We start from the raw sequence: 14,281 nt of genomic DNA, 5'->3' as shown, positions 1-14,281 counted from the left end.
CCGCCCAGCGCCATTACCGCCGCCCGGCGTGGCTCCTCCCGGGGGCGGCGAGCGCTCCGCGGCGGTGGCGGAGCAGCGGCGGGATGCTGGGGGTGACCGCGGCGGCGGCAGCAGCAGCAGGGATGAACTGTAACAGGTAGGAGAAGCACGGGGTCCTCCGCCCCGTCCCGCCTCCCGCGGCGGGCGCCTGCGAGGGCGGCGCTTTGTCTCGGCGCGGTGCGGCCCGGCCGCTGTCAGCGGTTGCTGCCCGCTGGCTCGAACACCCCCTCCCCACCTCCGTTCCGGTGCCCCGTGGAGGGCGCTCCGCTCAGCTCCTCTGGGCGCCGTGCAGGGCGCAGGGCGGTGGCGGCCGCCCCGGGCTGCGGCGGGTGGGACGGGCGCTGGGACGGTCCGCTGAGGGGCTTGGTGAAGAGAGCGGGTGAGCCGCCTCCTCCCCGTCACCCCGGGAAGTTCCCGTTTCACGTGGAACTTTCACCTTCCCTCCGACGGCACCGGGATGGGGCCGGCAGGAGCGGGCACGTCGAACCCGTGTCCTCTCATCCCCTCGGGGCTGCGTTCACCCGAGGAGCAGCGGGATGGCCCGTGAGTCCTTGTCACTGCAAGCTGGAAACGATACACAAACTTCGATCGTAACCTGTTTTGAACGGAGTTTGAGGATGGTTTAGTGCCCCTCGCGTTAAGAGGCGGCCTTTCCTAGGGGACGTGGTTGTTTTAAAATCGCGGTTCTGAGTAACCTCGGGTGTTTACGCGGTGAGATTCGTGCAGTTTTATGCCTGTCCAACAATTATGGAGTAGTCATATCTTGGGGAATGGTTAATGGGGATGGGTTATGGAAAGCAAAGTCTCGTGTATTCGTCCAGTGTTTCAAAGCCTCACCCGCTGTAGTTATTTCTCAAGAAGAAACATCCCTAGTTAAAGCACTTGGTAAGTGCTCCACTAATACGGCAAAACCTGGGGTTGCGGGAAGGGAAAAGAGTGGATCGTAAGGCTTGGGCTGCGGGCTCAGGACGTCACCTGGCGTCCAGACTTCAGCCTGGCTAAAGACTGCTTTATCTTTCCCGTGCCCGATTTCTGCCGTGAGCCTCTCCAGCTTCGCACCACACCTTTGAAGGAGAGCTGTGGCAGCACTGAAAGCAAACCGAGTCGGGGCCGCTGTGGTGGGCGCTGCTGAGCTGGCCCTGCTCCCGGGTCAGCGCCCCGGTAATGCCGGGGCACAGGAGGGGAGTTGGAGGGTCTCACCAGCTTCAGCGATAGCTGCTGTGAGACTGCATGCTGAGGAAAGGATGACAAAAGTGATTTGGATGTCTGTGTGTATGGCGGTAACTTTTTTCTTCACTCATTCTAAGTTGCAACCCACATCTCAGTGGGTGATGGGTGTTTCTAGGCCAGGCTTCTTTCTGCATTCATAGAACCACAGAAAGGTTTGGGTTAGAAGGGATCTTTAACCTCATCTAGTTCCAGCCCCTGCCATGGGCAGGGACACCTTCCACTAGACCAGCTTGCTCAAAGCCCTGTCCAACCTGGCCTTGAACGCTTCCAGGGATTGGGCATCCCCAGCTTCTCTGGGCAATCTGTGGCAGTGCCTCACTACCCTCATAGTGAAGGATTTCTTCCTACTATCTAAAGTCTCCCCTCTTTCAGCTAAAATCCATTCCCCCTTGTTCCACCACTACATGCCCTTGTAAAAAGTTCCTCTTCGGATTTTTTATAAGCTACCTTTTAGTACTGGAAGGCTGCTATAAGATCTTCCTGGAGCCTTCTTTTCTCCAGGGTGAAGAAGTCCAGCTCTCTCAGCCTGCCTTCATAGGAGAGGTTCTATTCCCAAAAGTGCCCGAGTGCTCAGTGTTTGTGCTGTGAGCATCAGCTTCTTGTGGCTGCAAGGATCTGCATGGCCTTAAGCCCCACACAGGTGCTTCAGCTCCAGTACAGAGCCTGCCTCGTCGGGTAAATAGAGCAATTGCGTATTTGGCATCTGTTGTGCTGAGGTTGTCAGGGAGCAAGCCAGCTGTCCTGCTGATACACGCTTCCCAGAATATGAACTATGCTACACCCCTGGCACAGCAAGGAATTTTGGGACAAAGTCAGACTAGAGCCCACGCTTGCAGAAACTTGCTGAGGCGAAGCAGCAGAGCGCTCTGGTGGGAGCCCACTTTGCTTAAAGCTGTCTAGGGGGGAGTTTTTTCAATGCAAAATGCACACCGTGCATCCCAAAGAAGAAAAGCAGGTGGCCAGCACATCCAGGGAAGCGGCATCGGCAGAGCATCCATCCTGGGATTGGCTGATAGCTTGAGCATCCTTCCTCCCTGACAGCAGGGATGAGCCTGGCTGCCTCCCAGCCGAGCAAATACTCCCGTGGCTGAGAGTCAGGCTGGAGTCCCACTGCTGCTGATGCACTCTGAGTATGAACTGCTTGCCCAGCAAGGGCTGGATATGGGGCCCCTCGTCTAAATTGGCCAGACCCCTCTGCAGTGTTTTTCTCACCAGTCGTTTGGGGTGAATCGTTGTGTCAAGGACGAGGTGCTCTGCGGTGGCTCAGGAGGTGATGGTGCTGTGCAGTTGATTTTGGCAGCAGTGTGGCTGGAGGGAGCTGCTGGCCAGGCAGGGAATGCTGCTTGCCTGACAGGGCACAGCAGGGACAGGCTGTGGGGTCAGCTCCAGAGAGGAAGCCAGTTGCAGGACTGCTGGCTGAAGTTTTTCTTTAGATGATTCCAGTCTGTTGAGGTCAAAATAAAACAAAAGGGTAAGGTTTGTATGAGACACATTTCGATTGGTAAAGTGTAGGGAGAGGAAATTAAAAATCTGTGCTCTTTCTTGTTTTGGTTCTTTGGGGAAATAAAAACCCAAACAAACTAAAAATGCAAATATTTCATTCAAAACCACCTTTTAACAAAAAGTGGTGCTCTCAAAGGCTTCCACAGGCTGAAAGTCCTAAGGATATTGGATCTTTACTTTTTGCTCTGATTTAGAGATTTTAAATAAGCTTGGGAAATAAAAAAGGAAGGAATGACATGAGGTCTGTCTCTTGATTTGGTACACAGAAGAGTAGCAGGTCAGTAGGTGCATGCATGGAGTTTGCTTTTGTCCTGGGAAATACTCTAACTTTTTTGTTTATCTCCTTCACTTTATAGAGGCTTTTTGAATTGGAGTGGCTGCTGCAGTTTTTGTTTTGCATTTGGAGGAACTTGGAGGCTGGTGCTGTAACCTGGACACCCACTGCCCAAGGCACAGCCATCTCACTCAGCATCACGCTGGGAGATGAGACTGCCCCAGAGGAGAGGGGTTTGTGCAGGGAGGGATGTGCAGTGTGTCCTGTAGATGAGTCAGTGCTGGGTGGTGGGCTGTCATTTGGGATTGCTGGGTGCTTGCTTAATAAATGTCCTCTTGAGTTTTGTGGACAGCTTTTCCAGCTGGTTGTGCTGAACTCATTTTGATGTGTTATCGTTGGAATAAGTTGCTTAGGCATTTCAGAGAAAAAACATCAGCTTGCAGTATTATTGCATTATTATCTTAAGTTTTTGTAGCTTCCAAGCACAAACTTTTTATTTTGTAGCAATAAATACAGTCCAACATGCATAAAATACTGAACAAAGCAGGCTGCTCTTTATTTAGAGCATAACTGCATTTGAAAAACTAGCATAGACTCATTGGATTTATAGCTCCTGATCTGCTGTAGTCTGTAAAGCTCAAAAATGCGGGCACTTCATGGTGTTGCTGGCTTTGATAGGGGACTCCATAAGTAAGAATCTAAATGTGATGCTGCATTCTATCTCAGTTGCGACGCACCGGTCTTTTTCTTCGAACTGTCTGCGTACAGTTACTGCCTGGGAACCGTTAATGGCCTGCTGTGGCAGAGAATGGTTTTTATAGTTAACAAATTCTTTTTCAAGTTGCAATAAAATATTTATTATTGAAGCACTTAAGGCAGGATTTTCAGCTCCTGCAATTGTGGCTTTGTGCTAAGTGTGTGAGGTTAGACATCCTGATTCATCTGGGTTTTGTTCTTCTCCAAAGCCCGATTTAAAGTTTTTTTCACTCCGTAGCATAATGCAGTCTCTTATTACTTTACAGTATAGGGAGGCTTTAACTATTAGCTGTGCTAAAAGCATCTTGATAGCTGATGGGGAGCTTACTCCTGTCAGGTCTTTCCATGATGGCAGGTGCTGAAGACAAGGAAAATTAGACTGACAGTCATGTTTTGATAGCCAAAGCCTTCCCTTGTATAAACTATCCATAGCATGAACCAAGCGTCTGTGTATGTGGTCTGCTGTCCCTGTTGCGTTAGCAACGTGTTACAGTGCATGAACAGCTTGTGCAGAAGTGGTGGTGTTCAGGCAGAAAGGATGGGAAGGTCCTAATTCAACCTGACAATTAGAGAAAATGTAGCAAGGGAATGTGCCCTGGGGTTAATGCTTTTCTTCAAATTAGGACACTCCTTTGCGATTACTTCAGCATTTCCCTTCCTGTAGTGTCTTCAGTCTTTGTGAAAATGCTTGCTTATGTTTTTTTAACATAAGATAGAAGGGGAAAAAAAAGATACTGTAATTTCCTTGGCTGGTTTTGTGTGCCTTAATAACCCTTTATGCAGAACGGTTTGATGAATTTGTCACGGAGACCACTGGCAAGGTTCCGGGGGGCAGAAGCTGATGGTGTGTACCCAGTGACAAACTATTTATGGGCAGGGTGGACCTCTTGCCTGCCATCTGAAACCATGTTCTGTGCAAAAATGGCATCGTCTGGAGTATCCTAGGATGCATAAAAAATAGTGTTGCAACAAGGACAGCACCCAGGATGAGTTTTTATGCTAAGTGTTTTCATATTGTTTTCCCTTATATTTTAAATAAGAAGTCCTTGAATTCCAGCTCTGATCGTCCATTTTTTCACTTATTAAAAGAACCCACCAGCCACTTCTACAGAATTCGATAGGAAGATGAGTCTTAAGTCACTTGGTGCTTTTAGGGTTGTTTCAGTCACTGCTTGCATTAAATAGTGTGAAGAACTAGGAGCACACCAGTGGATGGACTTTTGATTGAGTAGACCCTAAACTGGTGGGAACAGCAGAGTTAAAACCTCAGTGTTTGTTGCTCACATCATGGGTGGGAAGTTGGTGTGGATAATCTGAGAAATTAAGGCAATGTAATGATGTTATGAATGTTTCCTGGGTGGCCTGAGGAGCATGGGGAAGCTGCCATGCTCAGAATTACACGGTTTTTCTGTACTGACGCATTGTTTTAATGTAGTTGGGGGCACTGAGAAAGACCACAGCAAAGCAGAGCAGTAATGCCAGCGAATACTTGGGAGGCAACAACATGGCATTGTGGCTCCTGTCCAGACCCCATGCTGATGCGCAACAGCTGTGGGATTGATGTGGGGAGAGACAACCACGCAGAGAAATAGCTTCAACTCTGCCCTGGGAGGGGGAAAGGAGGCATCAGTGCTCTGCAACGATTTGTCGCAGGGTCTTAGCCATCCCCTTTGGTGCTGGGTGCTGCCCGGTTGGGGGTGAGGAACTGGCTGTCAGCCTCTCGCCTCCGTGAGCCACAGCATCATCGAGTCTTCCCTTGGTGTGTCCTGGCGTGCTGTCTCTGATTTGGGAATGAAAAGCTAGAGCTTGGCAGGCAGGGCGGCACGGGCTGCCAGCCGGCGTGGTCAGGGTAAGGCGGCCCCTGCAGATTCAGGGCTGAATCAGCACAGCAGATCTGCTTGCAAAACCCTCTGGTTTTGATGAATCTTCGTTGTGAGGAAACACTTGCAAATAGGCTCATACTTCAGTTTGTAACCCCTCCACTGTGTTGGTAGCAGGACAGGCTTAGGTTTTGTGACAGAGACACCAACATTTGTGCTGGATTAAGTAATTTGATTTTGCCAGGGTCTGCTGGTAAGTGGGCTGAGGTTCACCCAGCAGTGATCATTGCCCAGCCCCAGCTCTGGCCAGTGTCACAAAGCAGGACAGACTGCCTCTGGGCTGTGCCAGGGCAGCTGCTTTACCCGCAGGTGGCAATTACAGAGACATTTTAATTAAGCATGTGGTTGTGCTACAGCTGACCAGGGTGACCCGCACGCTCCCGTCCCACAACATCACTCGTGCCGGCAAAGGGAACCTGAGCCAGCTGAAAACCCACGGCCAGAGAGACTAGTAGATACATAGATTTAAAACTGATTTTGTCTCAGTCTGGATCGGTTCCTTGATCTTGTGAGTGCTGGTGATGTCTGGGGTGAAGGGATATTGGAAAGGTGGAAATACCTATTTTGGCAGAAGCACGGATTTGTGTCATGTTGCTGTGGTCCAGTGAGCGGTGTTATAGGTGGGGTTCTGTGAGGAGGGAGCTGTGTTTGTTGACGGTCCCGGTTGGGGCTGTGGACTGCCTGCAGCCATCCTGGGCGCAGTGTTGGGAAGGGGCATGTTCATGCTCTGTGCGCTGGAAGAGTTGTTGAAGGAGGATTGCCTGGGCAATTTTGCTTGCTGCTGTTGAAAGCACCCTTGAGTATTTTTTCTCTGCAGCTTCTTGTCCCCTCCTACAGCCCTGCCTGAAGGGAAACCACTGTGGCAGTGGTTTTGTCATGGTTGTCACAGAACTAGTCTGCAGAAATTCACCTTCAGAGGATTCGGAAGAAGGAGACCTTGTGTCTCATCGCCATGACACAGATATGGTTAGAGAGGGCACAAAGAATAGCAACACATCAATACCTGTTTAAATCTACCTAACATTTGTAGGCAGGAGACGACTTCGTGATCTGAAGATGCCCGGGGTCTTTCTTCACCTGTTGCTGTGAAGTCCTGAGGAACTGGATGCTATTTATGCCCGCTTGTACTGTTAAGAAATAAAATGGAGCAAGAGCTGTGCTTGTGAGGTCTTGGAGGCTGAGTTCCACTATCTAGAGACCCGGCTGTGGGACAGCCACAGCGCACGTGGCTAATGGCTCATTCTTCTCAAACTCTGTACCATAGAGACCAAGCAAGCTGCTGTGGAAAAGGGGGCTCAGTGGGAGCTGCCAGTAAGCTTCACCGGGGCCAAAAGGAGAAGGGCAGGAATCTCCTGAGTCTGACATTTCCACAGTACTTTAACCATGCCACGAAACAGTGTGGTTTTTTCCTCCCTTCTCTGTTTCCTTTTGTGTGTATACGCACTTGCAGGAGAGAGGCAATATTCTGACTATATGAAAAAGGAATAGAAGTGAATCATTTTAAAGCTGCTGCTGTTAAGAAAAAGCTGACTTACAAAATCTTTGTTCCTTCATTCACATTTTTTTCCCTTTTTGTTAGCCAGCCTCAGGAAATGAGAACATTCTTTTGGCTTTCCGTGCCTGAGTCACATCTTATATATATCTATCTATATAAAAATATGCTAAAACATCTGGAGATGTTTGTTTCAGAGAAGTGCTTGTTTTGTATTAGAGTGTCTGAGCTTTAAATGTTTGTACAGAGTTGGATGTTTCCAGAGTTTCCCATACTTCTCTGGTTACAAGGATATGTGTATTTCTGTCAGAAAAGCCAAGGGAAATGTGCTGATAACCTAGGGAACATACAAACAAGTAAGAGTAAAGCCTTTAAAGAAGGTGAGAATTTGCCTTTTTTTTTTTCCCCTTCCAGAAATTGAATTATCAAAGTACTTGTTTAATGTATCCAAATATGTAACTCTTTAATGTTTGCCAAGTATGTATTTAAAAAAGAAAAGTGTGAGGAGGAAAATCCCAGTAGCTCTTCCCTTGTTCTTTAGGGGGAAAAAAAAAAGGAAAGGAAGTAATTCAAAGTTCTTTATACCCATCTCTACCATTCAGGGAGCTGACACTCATTTGGCGCTGGCAGTACTCTGAGTGCACGGCGGGGTCTCCCTGCCTCCCTCTGTCCTCCCACCAAGGTCACACGGGGATCGTGAGAGTTTGCTTTAAAAGGAAGAGAAAAAAAGCACATTTAGTTTAACCAAAGGCCAAATGTTTAACTTTGGTGGGGGAGGGGGGATTTAGGAGAACAAATAACATTTCCACCCTTGATTGTTTAACTGAAACTGATGGGAGACCCCAGATGGTGTGTGCCGCTGGTGTCCATGCAGGGAAGGAGGAAGAGACGTTGGCAGGACACGAGGGCAAGATTCTCTCAAGGGACTCCATCTACCTTGGCCACACATCCTCTGGGCATTCATGGCAGCTTCTCCTCCCACAGCTCGCCCTGAAATGCCCTTGAGTTTATGGCTGGGATAAGAAACCTCTTACTGATTAAATATTTTGATTACATCCTGGCCTTCCTGTTAGTTTCTTTGATCTTTTATCGTTAGTGGATTATAGTGGGCTTTCACAAGTCTTGCTTGTTGAAATAGTTGTATAAATATGGTACACGGGGTAGGTGTTATTTACAAAAGTACTTATTTCCCAGAAAAAAAAACAACCACTACCTCATTTTGCCTCTTCAGCATGCTCATTTGCCATAGTGCATCAAAGAAGTGTGATTTCTGTTGTTACATCAAATAATAGCAGCTTATGTTAATTGTTTGAAATGATCTAAAGGCCGGTGGGGATTATTGCTTTGGCTGATATCCTGCTTGTTCACTGTTTAGTGAACACTGAAGAACTGTTTCGGGTTCTATAAAAGAAACCTGTAGAGCCAGGGCAGTCTCTGGGGAGACTGATGGGCTTGCAGCCCTGGGATGAATTGTTCTCTGTTGAAATCTCCAGCAAATTTCTCTTTTTCCCTATGAGAAAAGGCTCTCCTTCTCCCTGGGCATCCTGCTTATGTGATGTCCTCTGTGAAATGGCATTGCTCAGTGCCACGCTGGAAGCTGTATGTCTTCAGGCAGCGGAATGAAGCAAGAAGCTCTCCAGGCTGAGTTTAGCTTTGGAGTGTGGCCAGGGTGGCTGGGGGAGGGGTTGTGTCATAGCTTTGTAGCCACATGAGGCAAGGAAGGATAAAATATTGCCAATGGCTGTGTACGGTGTAAGCCCAGAGGTCAGAATTTCCAATCTTCGTCTAAGCCTGAAAGCTGTGTTTTCTTTACTGTCTCACACAGGATGGGAGTGATCACCCTGACCTTTCCAGTGGGACCTGCGGAGGGTCCAAGGGGGTTCAGCAGTGGTGGGTGTTCGATGTGCCAGGCTCTGGCATGGTCAGTACAGATCTCAGGGGAAGGCAGGATGCTCCTCAGTTTTGGCTCGCACCTGAGGCAAGCCTCACCCATAAAACATTGCTGCTCTTCACACCTATCCCTTCCACAGCCTGCATTAAATCCACTGCTGGACTGGGGCTCTGTTTTGAAAAGTACAGATAAAATAAAAAAAAAAAAAGTATAGATAAAAATAAAGTGCTATTTCAAGTGTCAAGTATTAAAGACACTGCTTCATTTTGACACAAGTGAAGCTCTTTGTACTGGCAACTGCTTAGCTGGTACACGGCAAGGGGGAAATAACTTGGATTTCTTGTGTCGAATTGCATCAGTCACAAATGTGAAAATCAATATTTTTATCATTACCATGCAGAGATGGGCAAACAGAAGAGTTAAGAGGAACCTTGACATCACTCTTGGGAAAATTACTAGAACATGTTAAAATGGCAGAGAATCCAGGAACAGTAATATTGTGTTATTACTCAGGTTTCATGAGAAAGCCTTCTGCTCACCTTGGGCTATTTATTCATTTATAAATAGCTTTGTGAAAAGAGACATTCGAGCAGTTTAATGCTGTTGCATGATAACAATGTCTTTTCAGAGCAGTTTCAGCATGGACAGATTCCCAAGGGAGGCAGAATTACAAAATGAGTGTTTTGTGTCATCTGAGGTAAAATTGGTTTAGTTGTTTTTACCCAATGGATTTTGAGCTCTGTGGTGGCTTGACTCACGTAATGGATTTTTTGTTAAGTGCATAAAAACACAGTTAAAAGTGTGGAGCAGTGTTCCTTCCACACAGGTACAGAAACAAGTGCAGGAGCAAGAAACAAGAGCTCAGAGCAAGGAAGTGATGGGGCAGATGCCAGGTTGTAGGTCCCCGTGTGCCCAGCAGAGCCCTGTGGCTGTCTCAGCCATCACTTGGGTAGTTTGGGTGGCGTCAGCATGCTGTTGGGAGGTCTTCCAGGGCAAAAAGTTGGGTTTCATCCCCCTAGAGGAGGGACCATGCCACTGAAAGCTGTCTTCTGGTGTCCCACCCATGCAGGCATGGAGGATGATGATGGTACAAATGTCAAGTAGCGGATTTTTCTCTCATATGCTGAGTAATGCTCCTTGTTTGATTTACACTACAGATATTTATCAGTTCCCCCTGCCACGGTGAGTGGAGAATACAATGAGAAATTGCTGAGTCCAGTTTTTCTAACATACCATTAATCCCTTTTTATGAAAGTGTATGCAGAATGAACAGGGCCTTAGCTCCAGATCAAAAGGTTTTCCATCATATTTGGAAAAACAAAGTTACCTACCCTGTATTCATGGTTTAAATGATAATGTTCTTGTAGCTGGCCTTGGGGATGCAAGAGAGGCAGGGTCTAACTGAATTAATTAGAAGGAAATCCATAGCTGTTATGCTAAAAATAGATTTTTCTGCATACCGTGGAAATACTGAAGTTCGTTTTGATCCAAAGTTTAATAAGCCCAAAGTGCTTGTGCCATCAATATCCATCCAGTATTTCAAATTATACTGCTGAATTAGTGCTTGAGTGGAAATGTTGCAAGGATATTAATGTAATTGAATTTACTGAAACTTTTTCATATGCTTTTCTCCTTACGATATTATCAGAAATCAAGGAGGACAAGAAGCTCATAATATTTGTCTCAAGTATTCATATCTTAAAGGAAACATCAAAAATTTACAGAGAGGATCTACTCATTTTTCAGAAATTCATGGACAGTGAAATGTATCCAAGTAAATATAATTGGATTCATTTATTCAGCCTGAAGAAAATATAGTCCTGCTTATGCAGAGCACTTGAGTTAAATTCCTGAGTTCACTCAGGTCATGTTATGAGTTTGAATTGTCATTTCCTTGGAGCCAAGAGCTCAAGTGCACGAAGCTGTCATGATAAACATCTCCAGAAACAGGGCCTGGGTTCCCCCTCACTGTCTGTGGCTCCCGTGGGGACTAAACTGTATCTGTTCCTCTGCATTCCTTTTATAAGCCTTTTAATGAGATACATGTGAGATATATTTCAGCACATGAAGTATTGAAGCCAACCAAATAGGTAAGAAGAGTGGCAGGAGAAAATGTGGGTTTGTTTGTTTGTTTGTTTGTTTAAAGTGATTCTAACATAAATTATGCCACAACTCTTCATTGTATACAGGCAGGTATTACAATAGATTGTTGTCTCCAAAATATTATTCACAATTGCCTGGTCAGGTGTATAAACAAACACAGGATGCCACTACTTAAGTTTTTCTTCCAAAGAAAGAAATGCACCCGTAAGAATGACTAATGTTTTAAAACCTCAGTAGATGATGGTATGGCATCAAAAGCACTGTGGCAAGGGGAAGCTGAGGAACAGTGGCAGCATCTGGGGATATCCAAATACAGGGCATTGGTCTGCAGTGTGCCTAGTGGCATGGGTGTGGGAACCCTCCTGGCAACCTTTGCCAAGTGGTGATATGCCACTTCTCCTGTCTCTTACCACTACCAGAAGAATTTTTTTCCTTATGTACCTTATAATTTTTTATTACTTTATGGCATGCTAGGATGTTTGGCTTTCCAACAGCTCAGATGTATCCTGTTTCTTTGCTTCTTTAAATATGCAATTTCTATGCTAACAGGTGTGTGATGTTGCACAGAACATCTTCAATGTTTCATCAACCCAAAGCATGGCTGTGGCTTTCTCTTCCTCTTCAGCACTCAGGCATGAGGTCACACTATGAACTGATTACGCTCATAGCACACATACGGAGGGAGAAGAGAGAAAACTGCAGCTGAAGTCAGGAATTGTTTGCTTATTCATTAATTATGAAGAGGCAGACTGAGGTCGTTTCTAGCTAGCTGGCCAATGTGCTACTGCTTGCTTCTCTTGAGCTGTCTTTGCAGTCGCTGTCTGCATCACCCCTCTGGCTGTACCTTTTGAGAGGTGAGGCCAGCCACCAAGGGAGGATGAAGATTAAATTGCCCCCCATTTTTTTTCCAGGCATATAGGAGAATTTTCTGAGAATACAGAAGTGTCTTCTACAGGGGAAGAAATGTGTCCACCTCTCAAGACTGGGGGACTGTGACTCAGAAAGGGGTTTTCTGCATTTCCATGTCAAGAGGGAAATCGAGATGGACGACCAGCTGCCTTTAGCATTTTTTCAAATAGAGCAGCTTTGCAGAGGTATTTTAAAGCATGGGGATAACTTCCTTTTTTCTGCTTGACAGTGATACAAAAATAACTGAGGAACAGGTTTTAAGAACACCCCCTCTTGTTTCCCCCACAACACTTTTTAAATTCTATAAAGATGTAATTTTTGTCTTTCCTGACTCCGATACGTGGAAGCTTGTTGGGAATGCATATCAATTTGTCCTGGTACAAAAGCCACCTGTGAATGAGCCCTAAGGTTTTACTATGACATCCCACTTGCTGTTGTCATATTAATTGCTGCTCAGTCAGATGAGAGTTTTATAGCTTAGACAGGAACTGAATTTCTAATAGAGAAAATAAACTCCCCAAAAAGACAAAAAAAAAAAAAACAAAAGAAGTTTTGATTAAAAAATGGCTGTCCTGATTTATCCTTTTGCCAGTTTCTATAGTAAATTTTGAAATTATTACCTGTCAGAAGTACAGGTGATTTTCCCTTACTCAGAATCAATTTCCTTTCAGATCTGCAGGGTTTTATCATTAAGTTCAATAAAAATAGTGGAGCTTGTGACAATTTCTCAAGACTGCATGCATATAAATAGGGAATTCTGCACCAGCTGAAGGGAAGAGTCATTTATCTTCTGCACATTGTTATGCATACGGAAATACCCCAAGCTGTATATTTGATCACTTGATCATTTGATTTTATAATGTCTCTGATAACATGTGCAAATGCTAGAGGTTACTGTGATTAACCGATTAGGTTAAGACAGCAAGGCTTTCCCAGTTCTCTTGAAGCCAATTGAAATTCTGTTCTCTTTAATGGGGTTTGGTTTAGACTCAAGGGCCTGTAAGTGGAGTTTCAGTGGCCACATAAGACAAAATACCCACTAATACTTGGAAAACAATTCTGTCAGCTTTGAAGCCTTGCTTCTGTGTATGAGGTGTGGGGATGTTGTTTTGAGTTAGTTTTGTCTGGATGTTACAGTAAGTTCTGTCTCAGAACAGTTATGGCTTGGGAGGATATTTTCCTAATCTATTGTTTCTCATATTTAAAGAAGAGCAGGTGCTTGCTGGATAAATTGATACTGTATGTCTGTCCAGTGTTAGATCCCTGTGCCCACAGATAAAAACCTTCAGTTGAAGTTGTCCCAGATTGGATTTTGCAGCTAGCAAAGTGTATTTTGTATAGTTCATGTCTTGCTTATAAGTAGTAACTAAGGCTGTTTCAGTTGTTTTTTTTTTCATACAGAAGACCTGGATTTAATTAAAAAGTGATCATTGTACTATATGACCCTATAGTTTTACTTACAGTTTTTCAAGGGGATGGCAACTCCCTTTCATTGCCATAATTGGGTTTGCATAGTTTAGCAAACCATTATGCAAATGGCAATGTGAGAAAGGAAATGGAAGTCTGGATCCGCAGGCTACAAAAAGTGAGTTAGCGCAGGTCTGCTTGCTCAGAGTCTGGCACCCAAATGTCAGTTCAGTTTCAGTGGTACATGGTAGGGTATTAAGAAGTTGTGTATTAACCCGGTGCGCTGCTAACTGGTAGAATTTAATTTGCATTTATAGCACAGTGTCCACTTGGCTGATGACCTGCACGTTGTTCTTTCAGCTTTGGTGCAAACAAAATGGTTACAGATCGGTAAGCAAGAAGGAGGTGCATGTTCATGGGAGCCTTCATGGTACCTGGAGAGAGCTCTGGGGAGTGAATTTTACAGCAAGTGTGTTTTGTTTGTGAAAGGGAGCTGAGGTTTGGGTTGGCGGTGGAGTTACTACTGCCGGTGGAAGGGAGTGGAGTGAGTTGGAGCCCATGGAACTGTGAGCCGTGGGGCTCCTGGTGACGTGCCAGTGAGCCAAACTGACTCTGGCAGAGGTGACGTTGTGGTGATGTCCTGGGTCTGGTTTGAGAACTGGCGGTGCTTTGCAGTAGTTATGTTTTGACAAGACCAGAACTCCCCTTCAAGGGAAAGCAGGGGAGAGGTGCTGGGCCCTGTAGCAGTGGTTAGTGAATGATACACGTGAACAAAACAGCAACAGGGAAGATGGCAT

General features: G+C 45.9%; 1 protein-coding gene across 1 annotated transcript in view; it reads left to right on the top strand.

Moving 5' to 3' along the window:
• LIMS1 (LIM zinc finger domain containing 1) overlaps positions 1-14,281 on the top strand; it is a 75,672-nt gene continuing 61,391 nt past the window's right edge. Inside the window, exon 1 of the mRNA XM_062606981.1 lies at positions 1-136. Coding sequence (XP_062462965.1) covers positions 84-136 — 53 coding nt within the window. The 5' untranslated portion in view covers positions 1-83. The remainder of the gene's footprint in view (positions 137-14,281) is intronic.

The sequence above is a fragment of the Pezoporus occidentalis genome, unplaced genomic scaffold, assembly GCF_034315485.1.
Source record: "Pezoporus occidentalis ecotype Australia unplaced genomic scaffold, CSIRO_AGI_Poc_V1 ctg99, whole genome shotgun sequence".
Lineage (NCBI taxonomy): Eukaryota > Metazoa > Chordata > Aves > Psittaciformes > Psittacidae > Pezoporus > Pezoporus occidentalis.
Note: the sequence above shows the minus strand (reverse complement) of the source record. Positions and strands in the feature narration are given on the sequence as shown.